This window comes from Pinus tabuliformis, chromosome 5_2, assembly GCF_031772625.1.
Source record: "Pinus tabuliformis cultivar Carrire ecotype Pingquan chromosome 5_2, CPIR1, whole genome shotgun sequence".
NCBI lineage: Eukaryota > Viridiplantae > Streptophyta > Pinopsida > Pinales > Pinaceae > Pinus > Pinus tabuliformis.
Genome location: NC_142306.1, coordinates 615374617 through 615401209, shown reverse-complemented (window position 1 = coordinate 615401209; position 26593 = coordinate 615374617). Strand labels below are relative to the sequence as shown.

Sequence of the window (26593 nt, the reverse complement as noted above, 5' to 3'; positions counted from 1 at the left end):
TCGATGGAAAACAATTCAAACTTTGGTGAAAATTTTCCTAAATGCTCCCAACTACCCAATATCGTACCTATCTGTTTAAGAGTGTTTTGTAACCACATCAAAGCTCCCAATAGCAAGGAAATGCTGGTATTGGTTCCCAACTCTCCGGAACAATACCCATGTAATTCTGACAAAAGGGAGAGCCCCTCAAAGCAAGGAAATGCCAGGTATGGGCTCCCCAACTCTCGGGAACTATACCCATGCAACATTGACAAAAAGGAAAAGGATAACATTGTGGCCAATGCACTCTCTGAACAACAAATGCACTCCTTGTATATGTTATCTTTGCACTCTTGCCAACATGTACAGAAGATGCGAGGAAGAAGTGGTATGCTAGCCCATCCACGCAGCGGCTGATACAACAACTTTAGGATCGTTCCCACCCTCCTAAATATTACATTTGAGAAAATGACATTTTAAGGTTAAAAGAATTTATCTTTTGGTCCCCAGATTTAATTTCAACAGCAAATTTTATTTGAGCTGCATGCCTCACACCAGGCCAGATTGGCTTTTCGAAAACATATCAGAGTCAAATGCTCCTTTTGAAAGGCTCTTACGAGTGATGTCTCTGATTTTGCCTGAGTTTGGAACCTACCAATGCAATAAAGAGGAAACTATTAAAACATCCTAGTCTACTTTAGCTCTTATCTTTACCAAATCAGAATTGAAAGGAAATTTCGATGAATTTCATTATAGGGCTTTCTAAATCAGAAGGGAAAGATGTCATCTTTGTTGACTGGCTTACCAAATATGCCCATTTTTGAGATGTTCAGTGAACTGCTGGAGTTATCCAAAAAAAATTACAAATGTTTTCCTTGAAGACATTCACAAACCTGATGGCTACCCAAAGGTGATTGTGATTGACAAGGATCTTTAATTTGCTAGTAACATTTAGAAAGAATTTTTTTAACTCCAAAGCACCAAATTAGCTATAAGCTCGGGCTATCATCAATAAATAACTGGTCAAACAGAGGTTGTGAACAAGTGCCTTGAAAGCTACTTTTGTTGCTTCACTAAGGATAACTAATCCCAATGCATTAAACGGCTACCCTTGGCTAAACAGTGGTATAAAACTTCATACCATACATCCTCCAAGAAGAGCCTATTTGAAGCACTTTATGTCTATTCTCCACCGAGCCTCGACACTTATGTTCCTTTTAGCTCTAAGGTTCAAGTAACTGCAACTCTTAGCCAGAACGATTAGGATACCCTACAACTTCTCCATGACGATATTTTGCTTGCACAAAACCAAAGTTGCAAACATTAGCATTGGGATAAAATTGGCAAGGGTTAAGAAAATCAACAAATAGTAAAAATAGAGAAAATATCGGTACAAATCAGTAAACATTGGCAAACTTAAGATACCACCAAAATATCAGTGAAAATTGGCAAACATCGTCTAGGCCAAAAAATCGAAAAATCAAGATGTTTGCCGTGTTGAAAAGTGTAACTAGGTTCGGTCTCCATAATGACATGTAATTATGTAATGAGATGTAAATAAGAAAAATAAAATTATTATATTGACTTGCTTCATGGGTTTCATGAGCAAGGGAATTTGTTTTTGAGTCAAGACTCCCATTGAGAGTCTTTAGGATTTATTTATCATCTAGTCGTAAACTGTAAAAGTCATTGTCATGTAAATGAAGTCATGTTACACTTTGTAAAAGGTCAATATTATCTATGTGAAGTGTCCTCCAATAACTTGTCACCTAACCTCTTCAAGTCGCCCTACAAACGATGGAGAAATTGCTAGGACAAGTCGGCCTAACTCCAGCTGTCAAGTCGGCCTAAAGACCCAAAGAGGAGGTGCATATATAAGAGAACTCGACCTCCATTCAAGATAAGCAATTCGATCTGATTTCGGTCTAAGAGAAGTGTGAAGAAGGGTGCAGAAGAAAGTGCGAAGTAAAGGCAGTAAAAGGGTTTCCTCTAAGGTTACAAAAGCCACTCTTCTGGGGCAGCGAAGAAGGATCTTCTGGATCAGCGAAAGAGACAATAGATGGGATTCTTCTGGGCATACGAATAAGGATTCTTCTGGGACCTGCAAAGTGGAGGTTCTTCTAGGATAGTGAAGGAAGGTATCTTTTGGGTGATCGAAGTAGAGACCGAGTTCATCTATAGAAGACCTAGAGACCAGGATTCTCTAGGGAAGTTGTGAAGGTGCAGTAAAAAAGATAGAGACTGAGTTTCTCTAGGAGTAGGGGTGAAGCAATTCAAGGTCAAGAAGGTGGGCGAGGAAAAGAAGAGGCAAGAGCATCAAGGTTAGTGACAAGGTTCTTGGGAGGACACTAGAGTCAAGGATCTGTGTCATGGTCTTGGTACTTATCAATTGAAGATCTAGAAGAAAAATTTTGATTGGTTTTTCCTCTCAAGAGGTGAGAGGTTTTGGCCCTAGTTGGAGAAACCTACATACTGTGTCACTTGTCGTTTATATATATTGGTAATTGTCTTGATGAAAGAATACATTAATAAGCTAACGAAGAAAAAACTATAAGATTAAGAAGTAAAAGTGGATCACAAGCAATTATCAAGCAGAGAAATTGTTAAATGTAAATGCCCTAGATTTCTCAACATGCCGCACTGCACAAAACCAAAGGGTGTAGTAAGCTTATAAGAATCATTCAAAATGACAATTGGTCACTGGGTTTACCTTCACATTTAGCCTTACAAACAATTGTCCATGAAGAAAAAACATAGCCAAAAGTTCTCACAAAGTTCTACAGACCCTACAAAATTGGGGAGACCACATATGCCATAGAATTATCTATAGCTTCACGCATTCACAAAATCTCCATGTCTCTTGTGTACAAAAGCTTACTGGGCAGCACCTTCCAATTCAAACAACATTCTCAGAGTTAGATGGACGAAGAAAACACATTTTGGAGGTAGAATCAATTATTGACACCCAGAGCCAACATATATGTCACAAGACCATCACTAAGTTTCTGATGATGTCACATGGGAATCACGGAAATCACGCGATTTCAATTAGCAATATCCAAGATTACCAAAACTTTCAGGTCAAAGCTTTTTCCCAGGGAAACATGTTATGTACATACCTGCACTATTACTCTCTTTTTATCTAAGTTTCTCTCTTTTACCATAATATGAGCGACACTAATTGTCCCACATCTACTGAGTTCTTTTTCTTTCTTTACTTTATTTTTTAAATAAAAAAAATCATATATATGGAGGGATTATGCTGATATATGTGAACTCAAAAAGTACTGGAAATTGCCCCCCTTGAAGTGGCCAGTGATATGATATCTTCTTCCTTTATGCTATTAGTGGTTATTCCTTGGTAGTGTAACAGCTTGTTATTTGTTGATATTGGATGTTAATGCCGTTATATATATTCATATCATCAATTTTCAGTAGAATATCCTTCCAAGCTCAGTGTCCCATCCATGCTCAAAAGTAAATTTGCATGCGTTCGCTTTTATGCCACTGGACAATGAAAAGAAAAAGTTCAATAGATGTCCTTGATGCAAGGAAAATTTGAAAAATGCAGACTTGTATTCATCAGTCATACAACAAGTCTGATAATCGTATGACCTCCATAAATCCTAGAAGTCACTAGTTATAAATTACAAATATATCTCTGCATCATATTCAATCCTAGAGCTATGGCGCTCGCAGGAGAACTCAAATGAAAGGAAAATGGAGTCTACTTAAACAATGAAATATAAGTGCATCAGTTCACACTTCACAGATGGTACTAAATATTACAAATTCAAGCATCTAACGATCGGATCAAACCTACCAATTACACCCTAATCTCTAAAAGGTTTCCGTGATTTTGTCATTGTGAAAATATGCAAGGAACATGACATTTTAACATCACAAGATTAGCCATTTCAGAATTTAGCAAACGCAATCCCTATCCAGATTCCAAACTGCAGGACTATTGCTACAACAGTTGATGATCATTGTCCTCCTTGGACATGTTGGTTGTGAATCACCATCCTTAAACTCTCTAGGAAATATCTCGATGAATGAAAATCTTCATATTGTGCAGCCACAAACCACCACTCTGACAGTAGTGATCATTCATAATCTGTCACGACTTTTACATCTCAAAATTGAACAAAATTCACACAAGTCTACATGAATGCCGCCTCTAGAAATTTTGGGATCAACTTCTTCTATTTCAAATGGACTGGATGTGGAACACAAGAAATAAATCCGTCTGAACATGCCACTTTAATTCCCAGTATTGTGACAGATTATTCTATCATTATGAGCATCTGTCAGAACCCTGTACAAAATCGTGAGTTTCTTCTGATGAGTCTGACAGTGGAATTGCTGAACAACTAGACTGTTCTGTGGAATTCTCATTCTCTAGTAGATGACCAGAAGTGACAACCTGCTGTTCATTGGATAATGTCTCGTCTCCTTGTTCTTTAGATGATTTTCCATATAAGGCAATGTGTCTATAATATATTTCAAGCTCTTTTTCTGATATTGCAATGAAGCGTCTCACTGAATCAAGAGACTGTAAGAACTTCGATTTCTTCAAAGCCTGCAAAATATTGAAGTAACATCACATTCATGGATGACACGAGTGTAACAACATAAAAATGGAAATACAGTCATAACCTCAATAATGACCAAAAGAAGTAAGGAGAATTCCAAGTTTAAGAGCAGTTTCAGGCCAGTATTTGAATATACAGAATAAAATCTCAAATTAAGTAAACCATTTCTGTCATAAAGTGGCATGATTAAAAAGAGCCAGTGACGACTTCGACTTGTTTTCATCCAATACAAGGAACATGAACTGTGAAAAGAAGGCTACAAACCTATAGGCTATAATAGATAAAGAAACGTTATCAATCAGTATCACCTATAAAAGGCAGTTTTTAATGAACTAGATTGGAGACATTTACAGGAAATACTTAGAATAATGTGAAATGTATGCAGTAGGGTCAGAGTTAGGATAGGTATTGATGTAAAATATTAGTAGGGTCAGAGCTAGGATAGTTATGTATGCAAAAATTAAGAAAGTAAAATATGTGCAATTGGGTCCGTTACACCTCAGATTGTATGAGGTTCCCTACCGTGATTTTCATCACATCATGAAGTTTGCTGCCAGATCCTTGAAGTTTTTGATGGACTTGGAGAGATACACCTTCATGGAGCCTCTTTTCTTCTTGGCATTTGATAATTTAATGGGCATATCTTGGGAAAGGAATCACTCTTCTTCGGTGGATGGTCATGGTTGAAGGTCTTCTCATGGTTGTGGATGCTACCTTCATGCTTTTGGATCACTCTCTTAACATATGGATGCTTGCTATTTCATGTATTATTTTCTTCCTGGAGCATCTTAGTGACTTTGCATGATGATGTATGCTCGTCACTAGGAGGAGGCGATGGTCTACATGGTCCTCATGTTTTGGATGTGTGATGGGGGCATACTTGATGATTGGAAGGAGTTGGGACTTTCTTATGTCTCCTCCTCATATGGTATTGATGCAGTGGGGTGATGCATGTTGCCTTGGTGGGATTCTCTTAGGTAATACAACATCAAGATACTAGACATCACCTAGGAGGAACGTGTTTGATTATGATTAGTATCCTTGTTGATGTACATTTTCCTAAGTTTGAGTGAGGGGGCCAGGGTAGTAGCAGGGAGGGAGGGCGGAGGGGAAGGTACTAAATGTTTCCTTGATGATCTAGCATTTTCCTAAGGTTGGGCAATGTATACGTTATATTAGTCCATTGATGGTGGCGCACCCTAGGTTCAAGCCTAGGTGGAGCTTTTATTTTGTTGTTATCATGTGGGGTTTCGCTAGGGAGGACATCTTTTACTTACATGGTACATGTTATGTAAAAATTATTTAATTTTAGGTTATTTAGACGAAAGGGCACGACCATAAGATCATGCCCTTTCCCAAAAGGGTGCCCATGGCAGTGTATAAGCCAGGGACCCTCACTGTAAACAATCATCATTCAAGTAATCAATAAATTATATATGTTTTCTATTATTTCTGAGTTTTTATGCTCCAAGTGGTATCATAGCTGCATATTTTGAAAATTCATGTTACTATTTTGTTGATTGGGCATGGAAGATGCCTTTGGAGACTTTGGGTTCAGATGTGAATCTAATGAGTTTGATGTATCTAAAGCATCTAGATGTTGAGTGGCTTCGTTATTCTGGGGTATTGGATCAAGAGTAATTTTCAACTTTTCACAAATACAGTTCAACATCACCATTGCTTGATTATGATTTCGATCCACCTTATTTGAAAAGATAGCATGATCCTTTTTAAATTCATTATGATTCTGCTCGAGCTGGTTTTCTATTCTCTTCATTGTATTCTGGAGCTCCTCGATTTTTTCAGCATGTCTGGTCACCTGAGTCTCAATATCTATCAATTTTTTATTAAAATCATCCATCGACATTGACGAAGACATTGATCGGGTATATGGTGGCGTATATTTACCCAGCTTAACCTTTTTCTCAACTTGACCCTAATTTTTCTTTTTTTTACGAGATAATATATATATATATATATATAAAACTATACAATATAATTATATAGTTGTTAACTATATAGTAATTTTTATTAATATGAATAGTGTAATAAAGTGAACAAACAAGGTGAGCGACGGTCGGGGAAAAGGAAATCGGTGCAACTATTCACAGAGATTGGACAACTGACGGCGGAGCTTAGGGAAAGGTGTCGGAGGTTGTCGGTATTGGACGCCACATTCAGCAAGAGTCAACAAAAGGTTGGGAATCAGTGTGGCTCGGGGGATAGCAGAATGGCGGCTAAGGAGTGGGGTGTGGATGACGGCAAGGATAACCGGAAACAGAGTTCACGAGATTGTATGCAGCGAAGTAGCACGTCTTTGTGCAACACTTTGTCGGTGAACCGAACCAGCTCTGATAAAACCTACTATAATGCACGTCAATCTTTTTTTTGGAAAGGAATGAGTAATGACATTCAAAAGTATGTCGCAGAATGTGATCAATGCCAAAGGAATAAAAGTGAAAGTGTTAAGATTGGCCTACTCCATCCCTTGAATATTCCTAATCAAAAGTGGGAAGAAGTATCAATGGATTTTATTGAGGGATTACCCATGTTAGACGGGAAGGACAAAATTCTCATAGTAGTCGATAGACTCACAAAATATGCACACTTTATAGGGATGAAGAAATCAGATTCAACAAAAGAGATCGCTGAGATATTTTGTAAAAATGTCTACAAATTACATGGTTTTCCCAAAGTCATTGTTAGTGATAGAGATGCCAAATTTAAAGGGAATTTCTAGAAGGAACTCTTCAAACATGTTGGGACATACCTCAACATGAGTTCAACATATCATCCCCAAACAGACAGACAAACCGAGATTGTCAATAAATGCTTAGAAGCTTACCTTCGTTGTTATGCAATAGATAAACAAAATAAGTGGGCTCAGTGGTTACACCTCGCTGAGTGGTGGTACAATTCAACATATCACACTTCCGCAAAAATGACCCCATTTCAAGCTTTGTACGGCTATGAACCTCCTAAATGGAAAGACTTGGCTTTCACCGAAACTAGAGTTCCAGTAGTTAACAACCAGTTGGAAGAGACCTAGAAAATCCTTCAAGCATTGAAAGAAAATATAAGTATTGCAAGGAATCACATGAAGCTTCAACCTTACAAACAAGTATCCCTAAAGTAGAAGGGTAAAATCAAGTTGGCACCGAAATTCTATGCACCGTACCAGATCAACAAAAAGATCAACCAAGTGGCATATAGCTTAAACCTTCTCGATAATAGTCGAGTTCACAACGTTTTTCATGTATCTTGTCTTTAAAAAGCATCCGGTAAACACCAATTAGCACAAACTACCATGCCAATGTTAGATGATGAAGGCAAGTTCATTCTTGAATCAAAGGGAATCATTACTACCAGAGAGAAGTTAAGTTCACGAGTAATTAAAGAATACCTTTAAAATTGGAAGAATCTACCAGAAGAAGAAGCCTCTTGGGAGACAAAAGCATTTCGCCAGAGACACTCATCATTATGTATACTTTGAGGAAAAAGCATCTTTCAAGAGGGAGGCAATGTTATGTAAAAATTATTTAATTTTAGGTTAATTAAATGGAAAGGCACGATCATAAGATCATGCCCTTTCCCAAAAGGGTGCCTATTACCCACCATTTTGTGGGTAATATCCCTAGGAGAATTTTTTCTCCAAGATGATCGTCAATCGGCAACCAGCAGCCACCAGCTAGCTCATTGTGCCATTTCTCCGCCACCTGAGCCAACCATGTGGTCCCTCTCCCATCTGCCATGATCGTATGTTTGAAGGTGGGCCTCCTAAAATCTAAAGGTATGCCTTGTCATTTGGAAATTGAGTATTGTAGTTTGCTTATCATGGACACTTTTGGGCATGGATTAATGGGGGGATTCAGAATGGGCTAGGTTTGTGTTTCTGTCCCCAGACCCCTTTTAGGAATTAACCTTGGATTCTAGTCCCGTGGTATCTCTTTTACTGACCATTTGGTTCCAGGGATAGTATTTCACGAGAAACCCCGATTTTGGTTGTGTGGTCCCGCTTCCTTATCCGCTTATATTACCCCCTTTCCATTCACTATTACCCCATTCATCATTTCTCCCACCTGGGTCCACATTCCGCCATTGGGTCCACATAGGGTTAGCTTGCCCCCTCCCTTTGCCCACACCTTGGGTCTCATGACCTAGAATGAAACTCAGACGTTGATGCCGCTGAAAAGAAAGATAAAAGCATATATGGCCACATTCAACAAGAAAATGTACCACATAATGCAAAAGATGGTCAGGCCAAATACATTTAGCACGTAGGCAAAAGACAATACATGAGCTCTACCCCATCATCATAGTCATCACCCTGGTTCCTACAGGTTCGATGAGCCTTCTTCATCATATAGGAACCCATGATTGTCCCAACCCTTGGTGGGCGATGACCCACCCCACCTTAAAAGGGGGAATTCACTACTATCTCTTACACATCATGCTCTAACCCCTTGAGCTCTGACCAGTTAATCAAAGAAAATCATAAAAGGCAAAAGGCATATAACGAAGGGTGGAAAAATCAAGGTCGGGGCACCTCATGTACCACGATTTCTCCCTCCTATACATTATAAACCCAAGTGTGGGCTTCCCTCTTATTAGCTACCCTTGTACCCTAGCATGTGACCCAAGGTTGCCCCTTCTCATCCCTTACTTCATTCACCTATTTGTCACATGCCACCACCTTTTGAAGGATGTACCCTGAACATATTATCCCCTTTAGAAGTAGAAACCACCTAATAGGGTACTTGGTTAACCCCATTTGGAGTTTAGGAGACATTGGCACATCTCAAAGCCCATTATGGAAGGCCAAGCCATTATGAAGTCCCCACCTGTGGTCCATGATTTGGTAAGCTCATTTACTCGATTTCTCTAATGACTTGTTGTACTGGAAAACTAGGGAACGCATTAGATCTTATGCAAGATTGCAGATGGTTTCTATCTTGGATTTGGTCTGCCTATACGGGGTCCTAATCCTCCAGAGGGTTGCATTGGCACATGTAGGGTGAGCGTTGAGAGCCATGGGCCTCCACCGCCGCAGATTGCACTCCATGGATCCCCAAAGCCATTCAGAGATTGCTCGTGGTTCACTTATTGGATGAGGAGGATGCACCTGATCCATCACGCCCAACTCGCCCCAGATCTACACCATACACTTGCCAAATGATCTAGGACTTGCACGATGATGTGACATCACCTACACCATCATCCTAGCCCTTGCAGGCGATCTACAGGCATCTTCGATTTTTTTGGAGACCCATGAGGACACTTGTGTGCCCCCACATGTCATTTGGAGGACCACAAGTTATTACAAGGGGCCAACCCCTTCACCACTGCTTTTGAGGGTCCTATTCTTCATTGTGGCACCCATGGGCCTCACTTGGCCTCTTAGAGGGCCCTACAACATGTATAGATTATTATTTACCCTCTTGAGAGGCTTGCTTTTTCATTTATGAGCTAGTTTGGTGGGCTTGTCACCAAAAGTTGAATTATTAGAACAATATTTTATTTTTGGGGCTTATGTAGGCCAAGGAGGCTAATTCGAACTCCTAAGTTGTGTATAAATACAAGTGAGGTGAGCTCATTTTCTCATCATCACTTTGGTTTGGATCTCTTATCTCTCTTGAGATTTTCGCACTTTTTCTAGAAGATGAATTGGAGCATTATGGATGAGTTTTGATGTGTGGATATTGGTCTATCTTATCTTAGAGCTTGTCTCTTGTCAATTGCGAATGGTTGGATATACTCTGTTACATGTAAGTACATGATTTTTAATGCCATTCTTGTTTACTATTATCATATACGTTGGACTAGGATTTTCGTTGTTCTAGGGCTAATTGTTGCATGAATTTACTGCTTAAAATTGTGGAATTTGTCTCTATTATAGCATCTCTCAATGTATGGGCCATGTAATATGAGTGAAATCTCCTAGGGGTAATTCTATCAAAGAATTTGACCTTGATAAGCCATTTCCTTTGCACATCGAAGTATAAAAGCTGCAAGGTTGCTTCTTCTTGACCTAGAAGGCTAGCAAAGTGATCTTGAGGCCTCCTTGACTGGGAACCAAGAAATCCTACTCATATTCATCATAGACTCCATTCTCCCAAAGATTAAGGCATTGATTTACCAAAGGTGGTCACTAAAATTCATATTCTTTCGCCTCCTTCTCGGTCTAGCCAAGTTGGGGTACCTAGGGCATCATTTTCCCGACAAGCTAGCCCTCCAAAAAGTTAGATCTCCTAGGGTCTCCTAGGTTGGCCTTTCCTTAAGCTCTCCTCCAATTTTGAAGTCATTCCAACGGTGGAGTAGGGGGAAAATCCAAGCCCTAACTCCAGGATCAAACCTTGCCCTGCCATCCCCAAGACTAGTACCTCATAGGGTCAAAACAACATCTTTAAGTGAAAATTATTTCTCTGATCCTTTCCCCACCTTGTCTAGGGTAAGAATATCATTGATTGCTACACTCATTCCTCATACCCTGGACTGGGTCCACTTGGCCCTGTGTGGTCTCGTTCCTTTAAAAGATTATTCTTCAAGAACCATCTGGGATACCAATTCCAAAAAGGATTTTAGGGATTGGGGAACTCCTTCACAAGTCTTATCTCATAAACCTAACCCTCAAATCCTCTCTTCCTTTCCCTAGAATACATAGTACCTTGCTTAGAAAGCAAGCAAGCTCCATCCTTCAAACTCTTCTGGGAAAAGGTTTATTTGGGTCACTCATATCCACTCTTTGACTTATCCTTCATTGGTGACTCCATACATACTAGGTCTCTTCCCATCGGTGAAAGTCCGTAAATAGAAGGGAGCCTTAGCTAAGGTGACAGTGAGCTAAGTCTCCATTTGTTGCCCTTCGCCTAGCATTTTCCCTTTAGGGATCTTCCTTAAGTTCCCTGCTAGTTTGAGTGGTAACATTTTGGCGTTGTTTCCGGGGAGGAAGCAAGCCTACCTCCCTATTGAATCATTGAGGAATTGATTCATTAATGGCATTTATAAAATATTCCTCTAGCAACTCCACTCATTGTCCAATCCCCTAGTTTACATGAAGACAATAACATTCCTCCTTTAACTAGGGTTGTTGCAAAAAGGGGAGAGCGAACTCCATCCCCTGTTGGAACCGCCCTTTTTCTTGAATTTGAAAAGGTCAGTGATACATCTCCAAAGATGCCATCTAGTTCAAGAACTGACTCTGAAAAGGATCAACCCAAGATCACCAAGAGTGAAAGACACTTGGTTAGTGTCTTTGCCCCTTTGAAGTTGAATAACGATCCCAAGCCATTACCTAAAAAATATAATCGATGGTTGCCCAAATTCAACGGGGATGCTACTTGGACTACCCATGGTTTTATTAAAGAATTCTACTAGCAGATGTCCCCTAGAATGATATTTGATGAAAGATAGGATCATGATGCTTTTTTCCTTATCACTTGAAGGGCAAGCAAGAAATTGGTACCTTAGCCTTCCCTCGGGATGTATAAAGGACTTCGATCAATTTGAAGACCTATTCATGAAAGGGTGGTCATGTAATGCCCAAGGAACCTTCAACATTGAAAACTTCTACCAAATAACCAAGGGAAGGGAAGATGTGCAAGAGTTCATTCAAAAGTTTGATAGGGTAGTCAAAGATATACCTGATCATTTGAAGCCATCTCAAGCCAACATCCTTGACAAATTCATAAAGGCAGTGGGTGGTCACCTCACCTATGTGTTGAGGGATAAGAAACCATCCACTTTGGCCGAGGCTAAAGAAATGGCTATCGAAGAAGAAAACATACGAATCTCAAAGGTTGATATCAATGATCACCCTAGGGCCAAAGTTGAGACCAAGAAGGAGAAGTCCAAATATCAACATGAAGAAACTCTACTTGACATTCTCGAAAGGATGGAAAGGATCACTGAAGAACAAAATGCACGTGATAGTGTTATCATGAACAAAATCACCACCTTAGAAAGAACCCAAAAATCAAGTTATATGCCTAAAGGAAAGCCTCTTCTCAAAAAGCAAAATGAGGAAGAGATGTCGAGCTCCTCTCAAATCCCAAACACATTGGCTCCAACTAATGTCATTGAGCCAGACTCTTCATTTGAGGATGAGGAAGGTGAAGGGGATGAAAGTGAAGATGAACAAATTGATGAGCAAGCCAATGTTGTGAAATCCAACATCTTCAACATTTTGCTAGGAGGGTCATACACACATCCTCCCATTAGTGAGGTCACCCATAAGGAGGAGAAGGAAGAATCCATTCTTAACTCTGATAGCCAGGGAAGATTTAAGGGGGTCCAATATTCCCGAAAGGAAAAGGACAAAGACCCCTCGCCTCCTAAGGAATCACCTAAGCAAGCCCCTTCTAAAGAATCTATCCCCAAAATTCCTCCTAAGAAGGATCCCCCAACGAAAGCTAATCTGAAAAAGGATCCTCCTAGGAAAGAACACAGGAAGAAGGAAAAGGGGAAGGAAATTAAACTTGACATCGACATAGGGGCTACCATAGGAAAGATGACTATACATGTTCCCCTAAAGAAGATTGCTAAGTTCCTGAGCAACAACAACACCTTAAGAAGTTCTTAGGGATTCAAGATGAAGAATTGGAAAACATTCATATTCCTGACCGAAACCATGGGCACAAACCTTTCTTGCTTACTTTGGCTATCAATGACCTCTTCTTACACAATTGTATGTTAGACTTAGGTGCTTCCACTAATATCATGCTTTTGACTATTATGAAGCAATTAGGTCTCAACATCACTCGACCATATAAAGGGGTGTGTGGTTTTAATTCCAAACCTGTGGAAGTGGAAGGTATCATCAAGGACCTTAAGGCTTCTTTAGCTAGGAATCCCAACATATCCCTCCTCATGGATGTTATTGTTATTGATATTCCTGATGTGTGGGGGATGTTGTTATCCCGGAAATGGGGAGATACCGTTGGGGGGCATGTTCAAATGGACCTATCATATGCAACCATCTCACAATCCAATGGCACCCCTTTTATCCTTTATAGGGAGCCTGCTTATTTACCACATGTGATCAAAGCCTGGACCATACTATGAGACATTTGAGGTGGAGAAACCTTCCCATATCCTCCCTACCTAGGAAATTTAAATCCTCAAGTGGCCAATCTCTCAAACAAGCAAAAAGTGGAAGCCTAAGAAAGAATATACGGTTGGGGGTTTAGTCTTTGTAGATAAGGATCCCATACCTATAAAGATTCATGGAAGGGTTGGGGATGACTATTACTACATTGCTAAACTTAATGACGAACTTTGGCCTGAGTCGGTCAAATTAAGTCATATCACCTCCTTCCTTGAGACTTGACATTGTATCATATGCATGGTAGAGTAGGATGCATTGCATGCTGATTTCTGCATTAGAAATAACATCATATGATTTTTCTCATGGTAGATAGATGCATATTTGCATATTTTATTTTCTGTTGATTTTATGGCCTAACATATTAGCATGTGCGATCATGAGACGTCGCGAAAGCATGTTGCCCCATGTTTTTCCATCTATTATATGTGCAGGTGACAGGTCTATGGTAACCAAGAGATTGTTGGAGTTCTCGTGACCTCTCGTTGAAGTAGGTTCTCCCACTTCTTTGAGAGATCACGTCCCAATTGAAGATAGATGTTACCCACCATTTTGTGGGTAATTTCCCTCGGAATTTCTTTCTCCAAGATGGTCCTCAGCCACCAACTAGCTCATTGTGTCGTTTCCCCGCCAACTAAGCTAGCCATATGGTCACTCGCCCATCTGCCGTGATCGTATGTTTGAAGGTGGGCCTCCCAAAATCTAAAGGTATGCCTTGTCATTTGGAAATTGAGTATTTTAGTGCTTATCATGGACACTTCTGGGCATGGATTAATGGGGGGCTTTAGCGAAAAGAATGGGCTAGGTTTGTGTTTCTATCCCAAGACCCGTTTTAGGAATTAACTTTGGATTCTAGTCCCGTGGGATCTCTTTTACTGACCATTTGCTTCCAGGGATGGTATTTCATGGAAAACCCTGATTTTGGTTGTGTGGTCCCACTCCCTTATCCGCTTATATTACCCCCTTTCCATTCACTATTACCCCATTCATTATTTCTCCCTCCTGGGTCCACATTCCAACATTAGGTCCACATAAGGTTAGCTTGCCTCTTCCCCTTGCCCACACCTTAGATCATGGCCTGGAATGAAGCCTAGAGGTTGATGAAGCTGAAAAGAAAGATAAAATCATATATGGCCACATTCAACAGGAAAATGTACAACAAAATGCAAAAGATGGTTGGGACAAATACATTTAGCACATGGGAAAAAGCCAATGCGTGAGCTCTACCCCATCATCATAGTCATCACCCCAGTTCCTACAGGTTCTATGAGCCTTCTTCATCATATAAGAACCCATGATTGTCCCAACCCCTGGTGGGCGATGACCCGCCACACCTTAAAAGGGGGAATTCACTATTATATCTTACACATCATGCTCTAACCCCTTGAGCCCCGAGCAGTGAATCAAAGAAAATCATAAAAATGCAAAAGGCATATTAAGAAGCATGGAAAAATCAAGGTTGTGGTAACTCATGTACCACGATTGCTCCCTCCTATACATTATAAACCCAAGTGTGGGCTTCCCTCTTATTAGCTACCCTTGTACCCCAACATGTGACCCAGGGTTCCCCTTCTCATCCCTTACTTCATTCACCTATCTATCGCATGCCACCACCTTTTGAAGGATGTACCCTGAACATATTATCCCCTTTAGAAGTATAAACCACCTAATAGGGTATTTGGTTAACCCCATTTGGAGTTTAGGAGACATTGGCACATCCCAAAGCCCATTATGGAAGGGCAAGACATTATGAAGTCCCCACCTGTGGTCCTTGATTTGGTAAGCTCATTTACTTGATTTCTCTAATGACTTGTTGTACTGGAAAACTAGGGGACGCATTGGATCTTATGCAGGATTGCAGATGGTTTCCATCTTGGGTTTGGTCTCCCTATATGGGGTCCTAATCCTCCAGGGGGTTGCATTAGCACATGTAGGGTGAGCATTGAGATTGCACTCCATGGATCCCCATAGTCATTCAGAGATTGCTCGTGGTTCACTTATTGGACGAGGAGGATGCACCTGATCCATCATGCCTAGCTGGCCCCAGATCTACACCATACACTTGCCAGATGATCCAGGACTTGCACGATGATGTGACATCACCTACACCATCATCCTAGTCCTTACAGGCGATTTACAAGCATCTTCGAATTGTTTGGAGACCCATGAGGACACTCGTGTGTCCCCGCATGTCATTTGGAGCACCACAGGTTATTACAAGGGTCAACCCCTTGACCATTGCTTTTGAAGGTCCTATTTGTTGAAATTTCTAAATCTAACACATCGAAAATCCCTACTGCATTATCTGGTTTAATTTCTCCTACTTTTATTCCATTAACAAGTTATTTATAAATATAAATACTGAAATAAACACAAATGCAGCCTTAACTCATATACAAATCAGCAACTGAAATAACTGAGACAAACACACAAGGGACACCGTTATTTTTGGACAATCGTCCTCGGAAAAACCCAATGCGGGAAAACCGGTGCAACAAATATGAGGGTTTTATTATTATGCAGTTTCTGAATACATCTAGGGTGCCAGAAATGGCTCACCCAACAAAGAATGCCCTCGACAGTAGTACCTCTCCTCGGAGACAGATATTCCAACTGATCAATCACCGGATGAACAATCCCACAACAACAATGGCAGTTGCCTAGCTGGACAGCGAAAGCTACTCCAAGCTTCTTTGTTGCTCTGTGTCACTCTGCAGGGAATCCATCACCCTTCCCGGCTCACTAGCACTTAGTCTGCCCTACGAAAATTATTTTGGCGCTACCTCTTGGCCTTGCATCAGCTCTTTTAGCCTTTGCACAGCTACTGAAGCATCTGCATCAGCTCTCAGACCCTTTGTGTCACCCACGCTAGCCTCTTCAGCCTTTGCGTAGCTCCCAGCAACTTCTGCGTCAGCCTCTCCAGGTTCTGCGTTGTCTCTCTGGCACTATCTCTGCCTCTCTGCTATGTATTCTCGGCCTCGTGCTGAACTGCCCCTCGCTGCAACAGATCACTGGTTCGATTCTCTTAGCAAACCCCACTCCAGAAAATCAAACTGACTGATCAACTTGGTGTATCTCCAACTGACCCTCAAGCCTCCTCTTATATTTTTCCTGTTGAGTCTTCAACGGCTGAGATTAAGTCTCTAATCAATGGCTAAGATTATATTTGGCTTGATCCATGTCATTTAGAACATTCTCACCCAGTTTTATATTAATACCCATTAATATTTTAATTTTCCTAAGTTTAGACTTAGGAACCCCATTAAAAATATTAATTATTTTAATATCTCTCTAACCAGGTGGAATTTCCCCAAACCATTTATGGGTCTTGGAGATCTCATCTGCTTTAGCTTCTCCATCAATTTTCATGGCTGGAGCACATCCAATGCTACCACAAATCAACACTCCCTCTTAGCGAGAAATGTGCTCTAGTAATGCTCCACCATTGAACATCACATTGGTCCTCCAGCACTGGTACCTGTGTTGATGTGGGCCTGCTACCCTACATCCACTGCACTGCTGCTTCCTGTATTGCTGCCCATGGCCCTGCCGCTGCCACTGCTACATCTATACTGTAGCTCCCTCTCAACATGCTACACCATGTTGCCCATAGCACTACCACTGCTAACTACTGTAGTGCAACTCAGTTACCAAGAAGTAAGTAACTGATCTACCCAAATCCTGACATCCTTGTCAGTCTAGAAACCTCCTAATGCTGAAGCTACCTCTGCTTCTATCCTGTGCTCCCTTTGTTGCCTCTGCGCTGCTGCAACCACCTCTGTGCCTCTCACACTACTGCAACTTCCACTGTGCCTCTTGCACTGTTGTAACCACCTTTGTGCCTCTCGCACTGTTGCAACCCCCACTAGGCTACTACAAACCTTTGCACTCTAGCACTGCCTTGTCGCTTCATCACATCTTGCTTCTACCGACATCCGTCAGCCTGCTACTTTCATTCGGGGCTCCCGTAGTCGGATATGATCCAAGAGTTTGAGTACCTCAAGGATCCTGCCCCTCATCTTCTTTAGTCCTCCTGACTACAGCTCGATGTCACCCCACCTCTTCTCTAGAGGTGCATGTGCACCCATGGCATAGTCGTCATCAGTCTCGACTTCTTTCTCCGCCTTAGCTGGAGTTGCCTTGGAGTCAGAATCCCCTCCCTTGTTCTTCTTCCTCGGACACTGGGTTGCATAATGACCTAGCTCCCCATAATAGAAACACTTCACCTTGGAGATGTCCTTCTTCCTCTTCCCCTGTTGTCCCGCAGATGTCAGATCCGCATCCTCTTCCTCCTCTTTCTTGATTCGACCCCCTTTGTTGCTACTTCTCGCCTTGGTCAACTGTTTGATCTCTTCTTGGCGAAGAGCTGCCCACATCTCTTCCCATCCTGGAAAATTAGCTCTGCCCAAAATGCTTTGGACAAATGTCTCCCAATCCTTGGAGACTGCATTCAGAGCGGTCCTCAACATGAACTCCTGATCCAACGTGACCCCTATGGAAGTAAGTTGGTCCTGAATCTCCTGCAATTTGAGGAGGTATAGATCTATCTTCTCCCCCTTCTGCATCTGATACAACCACAACTGATTCTCTAATTGCATCTTCCGCTGCACGGAAGTGCCCTAATACAATGTCGTCAAAGTATCCCACATCTCCTTTATCATGTTCTTTTCGGCAATATGTGGTACGACATGATCCTTGACCCCATCAAAGATTATGCACTTTGCCTTCGTCATTGCATCCTCATACTTCTCATTATTAGCTGGGTCTACTAAGATAGCCACGGTTCTCAAGGTGAAGCCCTTGATGCAATGTCTATCCAGAACATACGGGATCCTGGCCTTCCAGATAACAAAGTTGGAGGCCCCGTCTACCCTGCACTGATCCCTCGGTCCGTTCGTTGCCATCTTCGCTCCTCTTCTGGACTCCCTCTAAGTCTCGACTTCCCTCCTCGAAGTTCTCTCCTAGACTCCCTCTGAGTCTCAATTTCCCTGCTGGAAATCTTCCCACCAACTGTCGATCTGCTCCTCTCTGATCCTCTTTGTAACTGCAACTCGAATCTAGATTTCTTGGCTAGAAATCCGTTAAGGCAGTGACTCCCTCTACCTTGGTTCTGTCCCGTTAGGTACTGTTCTGCTTCGACAGCAACAACACCCCACCAGCTTCCTAATCCACAATCTGCCCACAGCTCCCTATGCCCCAGCAACTGAAGAAACTAAGCCTTCCAACTCTGCGCAATCCCGGTAAAGGCTGAATCACTCCTCTGGCCAACTGTGTCAAGCCTACTTGACTAAGTAGGATGATGTGGCTCTTCGTGAGCCTCTTCTGCCTCTCTGCCTCTGCGTTGGCCCTCTCTCTAGCTCGAAATGATGACGCAGGCCCTCTGCGTCACTCCTTCTTTGTTGCTTTCTGCTTAGGAGCAGCTCTGTCTCTCAGGACAGCTGCTACTGCTGCAAATACTTCTGATTATGTTGGTGCCTTCAGTCCTCCTGTGATCTGCAACGCTCTAATACCATGTTGAAATTTCTGAATCTAACACATCAGAAATCCCTACTACATTATCTGGTTTAATTTCTCCTACTTGTTTATTCCATTAACAAGTTATTTATAAATATAAATACTAAAATAAATACAAATGCAACCTTAACTCATATATAGATCAACAACTGAAATAATTGAGACAAACACACAAGGGACACTGTTATTTTTGGACAATCGTCCCTGGAAAAACCCAATGCGGGAAAACCAGTGCAGCAGATATGAGAGTTTTATTATTATGCAGTTTCTGAATACATCTAGGGTGCCAGAAATGGCTCACCCAACAGAGAATGCCCTCGGCAGTAGTACCTCTCCTCGGAGACAGATATTTTGGCTGATCAATCACTGGATGAACGATCCCACAACAACAATGGCAGCTCCTTAGCTGGACAGTGAAAGTTGCTCCAAGCTTCTCTACTGCTCTGTGTCACTCTGCAGGGACTTCGTCACCCTTCCCGACTCACCAGCTCTCAATCTGCCCAACGAAAATTCTTTTGGCGTTGCCTCTTGGTCCTGCGTCAGCTCTCAGACCCTCTGCGTCACCCACGCTGGCCTCTTTAGCCTCTATGTAGCTCCTAGCTGCCTCTGCGTCAACCTCTCCAAGCTCTGTGTTGTCTCTCTGGCATATCTCTGTCTCTCTGCTATTTATTCTCGGCCTCGTGCCGAACTGCTCCTCGCTGCAATAGATCACTGGTTCGATTCTTTCAGCAAACCCCGCTCAAACAAGTCGAATTGACTGATCAACTTGTTGCTAAGTCACCTGACACGGGGATTCGGGACACGTAGGATTCGAGATTCGTGGTGTCGGATTCGGACACGCTGACCCCCCGGAACAGGACACGTTAGGACACGTTATATATTATTTTATTAAAAAAAATATATATATATATATATATATATATTTAAAAAATATACATATATATTAAAAATTAGATATTATCATATTTCTTACACATTTTAATTAATGATACAAATTTATTGATTTCAAACATAGATCTTCATCTATAGCTATTAGCATGCATAGTAGATACAAAATTCGAATAAATGTCAGTGGTACTGGTCACATAAATGATAAATCTATTAAAAATTTAAATCATGATTCATAATTCATAACTAAAAGACAACTTACAACTACAAGATAGTAAGATAAACACACTAACAACTGTAGTTTTCTCATTAAGTCATCAAATCAAAATGTGTTACATAGGTAGTGTTGGTGAATTGCCAATGGCAAATAGAAATAGAAAATATAAAACAACTACAGGTATACAAGCCTCAAGGCATCAATCAGCATCACTGTCCCCATCATCATGGTCCCCACTGCTCTCCTCTACATCCTCCTACTCCGTTGTATCCATAGTCGCCTTTGCATCTGCTAGTATTGAGGTTGACCCCTCTAAGTCATCAAATCTAACAGGCTCTAGCACTAGATCATTGAGATCCATGTTGGCCAATGCCAACTCAACAGTGGTGTCCAGACCCATATCATCAGGAACAGTGTTACTTGGGAGCGGGAGCGAAAGCGGGGAGCGGGAGCGAAAACGGGAGCGGGAGCGACATATTCAGAAGCTCTTGGTTTGGTGCTCTTGATTAAATACGAGTTCCATACCCTAATACATGACAAAATTCAATGGAAACATTGCAATCCCCCAATCCTAAAATCCTGAAAAACTGATAAGTCTGCTGGATTTTGAATGAAATCTAAAATTCTACTTTCTCCATATGAAATCCAATGAGGTCGGAAACACTCTCAAACATCCTGAGTCATTTCATGGTAATGTTAAAAATTTAAGTAAAAGGATGAAAATGAAGATTAAGGAGAATGTCACTTTTACTTTAAGAATTTAACATTACCATGAATAGCATATCAATACTAGGGCCTAGACTTGATCATGAAGCTGCCAAAATGCTTTACTCCTTGCTCCAACAGCACAAATCACTTGCCAACAGCACAAATCACTTGTCAAATGACAATTTTAATGAGCAAACACACCCTTTTCATTCCTACGCTGAGCTTAGCGAGTCCTGGAAACCGGACACGTGTCCTAAAATCGCGACACGTTTTTGAAAATCGCGACACGTCCTCGGACACGACGTGTCCTGTGATTTTGACACGAATCCGGACCGAATCGTGTCGGATTCGCCGAATTCGGGATTCGTAGGGGGTTTAGGACGAATCCGGTGACTTAGACTTGTTGTATCTCCAACTGACCCTCAAGCCTCCTCTTATACTTTTCTTGTTGAGTCTTCAACGACCGAGATTAAGTCTCTAATCAACGGCTAAGATTAGATTTGGCTTGATCCATGTCATTTAGAACATTTTCGCCCAATTTTATATTAATACCCATTAATATTTTAATTTTCCTAAGTTTAGACTTAAGAACCCCATTAAAAATATTAATTATTTTAATACATCTCTAACCGGGTGGAATTTCCCCAAACCATTTCTGGGTCTTGGGTATCTCATGTGCTTTAGCCTCTCCACCAATTTTCATGGCTAGAGCACATCCGATGCTACCACAAATCAACACTATTCTTCATTCTGGCACCCATGGACCTCACTAGGCCTCTTAAAGGGCCCTACAACATGCATAGATTATCATCTGACCTCTTGAGAGGCTTACTTTTTCATTTATAAACTAGTTGGTGGGCTTGTCACCAAAAGTTGAATTATTAGAACATTATTTTATTTTTGGGGATTATGTAGACCAACGAGGCTAATTCGAACTCCTAAGTTGTGTATAAATACAAGTGAGATGAGCTCATTTGCTCATCATTACTTTGATTTGGATCTCTTATCTCTCTTGAGATTTTCTCACTTCTTCTAGAGGATGAATTGGTGCTTTATGGATGAGTTTTGATGTGTGGATATTGGTCTATCTTCTCTTGGAGCTTCTCTCTTGTCAATTGTGAATGGTCGGATATACTTTATTACATGTAAGTACATGCTTTTTAATGTTATTCTTGCTTACTTTTGTCATATACGTTGGACTAGGATTTTCGTTGTTCTAGGGTTAATTGCTGCATGCATTTACTGCTTAAAATTGTGGAATTTGTCTCTATTATAGCATCTCTCAATGTATGGGCCATGTAATACAAGCGAAATCTCCTAGGTAATTCTATCAAATAATTTGACCTTGATAAGCCATTTCCTTTGCACATCAAAGTATAAAAGTTGCAAATTTGCTTCTTCTTGACCTAGAAGGTTAGCGAAGTGATCTTGAGGCCTCCTTGATTGGCAACCAAGAAATCCTACTCATATTCATCATAGACTCCATTCTCCCAAAGGTTAAGGCACTGATCTACCAAGGGCGGTCACTAAAAATCATATTCTTTCACCTCCTTCCAAGTCTAGCCAATTTGGGGTACCTAGGGATTCAATTTCCCAACAAGCTAGCGCTCCAAAAAGTTCGATCTCTTAGGGTCTCCTGCACTTGCCTTTCCTTAAGATCTCCTCCAAAGTTATTCCGACGGTGGAGTTGGTGTTGAAATTTCTAAGTCTGACACGTCAGAAATTCCTACTGCATTATCTGGTTTATTTCACCTACTTGTTTATTCATTGACAAGTTATTTAACCATATAAATACTGAAAATAAACACAAATGCAGCCTCAACTCATATACAGATCATCAACTGAAATAATAGACAAACACACAAGGGACACCGTTATTTTTAGACAATCGTCCCCAGAAAAACCCAACTTGGGAAAACCGTTGCAGCAGTTCTGAGGGTTTTATTATTAAGCATCTTTCTTGAGTACAACTAGGGTGCCAAACTAGGTCACCCAACAGAGATTTCTACATGGCAATAATACCTCTTCTCGGAAGCATATATTCAGCTTCTCAGCACTAGTATGCCCCACAAAAATCCTTCCGGCGCTTCCCCAAGGCTCTGCATCAGCCCTGCTAGCCTCTACGTAGCTCTGGAACCCCCCGTGTCAACCCTCTACCTCTCTGCGTCAACTCTCCGACCTTTTGTGTCACCCATGCAAGCCCCTCAGCCTCTGCGCAGTCTCTAGTTGCCTCTGCGTGGCTCCTGCTGCCTCTGCGTAGCCTCCTCAATCACTGCGCTAACACTCTGACACTATCTTTGCCTCTCTGCTATGTACTCATTGCTCCTCGCTGCAACTCAAATCACTTGTTCGAATTTTCTCAGCAAACCCCGCTCCAGAAAATAGAATTGACTGATCAATCTTGGTGTATCTCCAACTGACCCTCAAGCCTCCTCTTATATTTTTCCTGTTGAGTCCTCAACGGTCAAGATTAAGTCCCTAATCAACGGCTAAGATTAGATTTGGCTTGATCCATGTCATTTAGAACATTCTCACCCAGTTTTATATTAATACCCATTAATATTTTAATATTCCTAAGTTTAGACTTGGAACTCCATTAAAAATATTAATTATTTTAATATCTCTCTAACCGGGTGGAATTTCCTCAAACCATTTCTGGGTCTTGGTGATTTCATGTGCTTTAGCCTCTCCACCAATTTTCATTTCTAGAGCACATTTGATGCTACCACAAATCAACACTCCCTCTTAGCGAGGAATGTGCTCTAGTAATGCTCCACCACTGAACATCACACTGATCCTCCAGCACCGGTACCTGTGTTGATGCTGGGCCTGCTGCCCTACATCCACTGCACTGCTGCCTCCTGTATTGTTGCCCATGGCTCTGCCACTTCCACTGCTACATCTGTACTACAACTCCCTCTGCATCTGTGTTGTTGCTAGTCCTTCCTCCCAACACTGCATCTGCACTGCAGCTCTCTCTCAACATGCTACATCATGCTACCCATAACACTGCCACTGCTAACTGCAACTCAATTACCGAGAAGCTATGTAACCGGATTCGTCCAAACCCCTTGTCGAATCCGAATCCTGTGAATCGAATACGATTCGCCAGGAATTCGAATCCCAAAACAGGTTTCGACGTGTCCATACAAGATTTGTGAATCCCGTACTGGCACATCGAATCCCGATTCTAGGATTCGAATCCCCTAAATGTGACTTCCGTTGTTCTTTTTCTCATTCACCTTATTTCTCATTCACTTTTGCATAGTCTGAGCTGTGGGCAAGGAGCTAAGGGTTTGGAGCAAGGAGCTAAGGGAGTACAGCGTTCGACAAGGAGATTCAAGCACCAGGTAAGTGCATTTCAGCTCCATTTTTTTGCATTTCTTATTCTATTACAGCAGTTTGTATATGATTTTTTGTTTACAAATTTGTGCATGTTTTGTTCATTTTTTTTTACAGTATTCATGGTTCAATCAAAGGCAGCAATTAGGGGGCAAAGGAAGGGGAAGAATGTCTCCATTCGAGATGCCTCTCCTCTCCCAATATCATCAGAGTCTACTGCAAGTAATGTTGAGGGAAGAGGAGGACCTAAAGACAACATTGAGAAATATCCCTTGTGGAAATATGTCACAAGAGAGGATGGGACAAGCACCAAGGGGAAGGGAGGAGGCAATGTGCAATGGAGATGCAACTTTTGTCACATTGCTTTCAAAAGCACATATTTCCATGTGAGAGGCCATTTGTTTGCTTTACCGGGTTGTGGAATTGGAGCTTGTAAAGTTGTTCCTTTACAAAAGATGAAAGGAATGGAAAAGGAGTCCACTGTTGGTATGGAAAATGTGGCTGCAAAATCAAGAAAAACCAAGAATGAAGACCCCCTTCCATTTTGAGGAAAGGCACCACCAAATTTCCATTTGAGAGTTCTATTGGGGGACAAGCAGCAAAAAGAAGAGCAATTACACTTGGTCCAATGGACAAGATTTTTCAAAAAAAGAAATGGGAAGAGCTTGATCTCACCATTGCCTTTTTTTTCTATCAAAACTTCATATCATTTAATGTTGCACCTCACCTTTATTTATTGAGATGTGTTGAGCTCTAACTCACAGGTCTCCATCATGGTATGTGCCTCCTGGTTCAGAGAAGCTTAGAACCACATTGTTGACGAAGACAAAAAAAGAGGTGCAAAAAATGCTTGAGCCTATTGTAGCATCATGGCCAACATCTGGGGTTAGCATTGTTTTTGATGGATGGACAGATCCAGCATGGCACCCAATCATCAACTTCATGGTGTCTTCCTTGAATGGTCCAGTTTTCTTGAAAGCAGTGGATACACTTGGAGAATACAAGGATGCACAATTTATTGGTGAGTTATTTATTAAAGTTATTGAAGATGTAGGTGTTGATTCTTGTGTGCAAATCATTACAGATAATGCACCTGTTTGCAAGGCTGCTGGCATGATTGTGGAAGCTAAATATCCACAAGTGTTTTGGACACCTTGCATTGTCCATTCATTGAACTTAGCACTGAAATCCATTGCTTCTGATGTGCTTTGGATTGGTAACATTATTGAGGATGCATGACATATCCATAACTTTGTGCAAAATCATACAAATGCCCTCACTATCTACAAGGAGTACACCAATCTATCATTGTTGAAGATTGTTGATACACGGTTTGCCTCTTCATTCATGATGTTGAAGAGGTTGAGGGAGGTCAAGACCGCTCTTGGGTCCATGGTTATTTCTGAGTTTTGGTCTTTTTGGAGAAAGACAGAGTGAAGAACACAGTGCTAGATGATGCTTGGTGGGAGAGGGTAGATCTAATTATTCAGATCATGGACCCTATCATTTCTTTGCTTCGATTTGCAGATACAGACAAACCCATCCTAGGAGAGGTTTATGAGGGATGGGATTCCATGATTGAGTCTGTGAGGAGCATTATTCTACAGAGTGAGTGCCCCGAGTATGAGACATCACCAGAGGCCTTCTGTGATACTATACAAGATATTCTTGTTAGCAGATGGGACAAAAATTGTACACCTTTACATTGTTTGGCTCACTCATTGAACCCAAAATGCTACAGCCATGAGTGGCTAAATGGTGGACCTTCTCGCAGATTCCCTCCTCACATGGATGGTGAAATCTCACATGGGAGGAAAGAGGCATTCAAGCAGGTTTTTCAGGATAGTGCATTGCTTAATGAGGTGAAGGATGCCTTTGCAGAGTTTTCCACTGGCATTGGTTGATTTGCAGGATATGATGTGATTAGAGACAGGGGGGCTAAGAAGCCCTATTCTTGGTGGGCAAATCATGGGGTAACAAGTCCTCCTCTTCAATAGTTAGCCATGAGGCTCCTCTCTCAGGTGACTTCATCCTCTTGTTGCGAGAGGAATTGGAACACATATGGGAATTTGTATAGTGTGAAGAAGAGCAGGCTTGAGCAGTCCAGGGCAGAGACAATGGTGTATGTGCACACCAACCTTCGTCTTATTTACAAGCAGAGGGAAGAGTGGTTGAGGGGAAAGACAAAGATGTGGGATCTCTTTCCTGATGATATGGGTCTGGACAACAGTGTTGAGTTGGCATTGGCCA

At 41.4% G+C, this 26593-nt stretch overlaps 1 protein-coding gene across 1 annotated transcript in view; it reads right to left on the bottom strand.

Annotated features, from left to right (window-relative positions):
- Window positions 1–3400: 3400 nt before the first annotated feature.
- LOC149160526 (putative CRM domain-containing protein At3g25440, chloroplastic) overlaps window positions 3401–26593 on the bottom strand; it is a 98882-nt gene continuing 75689 nt past the window's right edge. Inside the window, exon 4 of the mRNA XM_089436716.1 lies at window positions 3401–4561. Coding sequence (XP_089292842.1) covers window positions 4277–4561 — 285 coding nt within the window. The 3' untranslated portion in view covers window positions 3401–4276. The remainder of the gene's footprint in view (window positions 4562–26593) is intronic.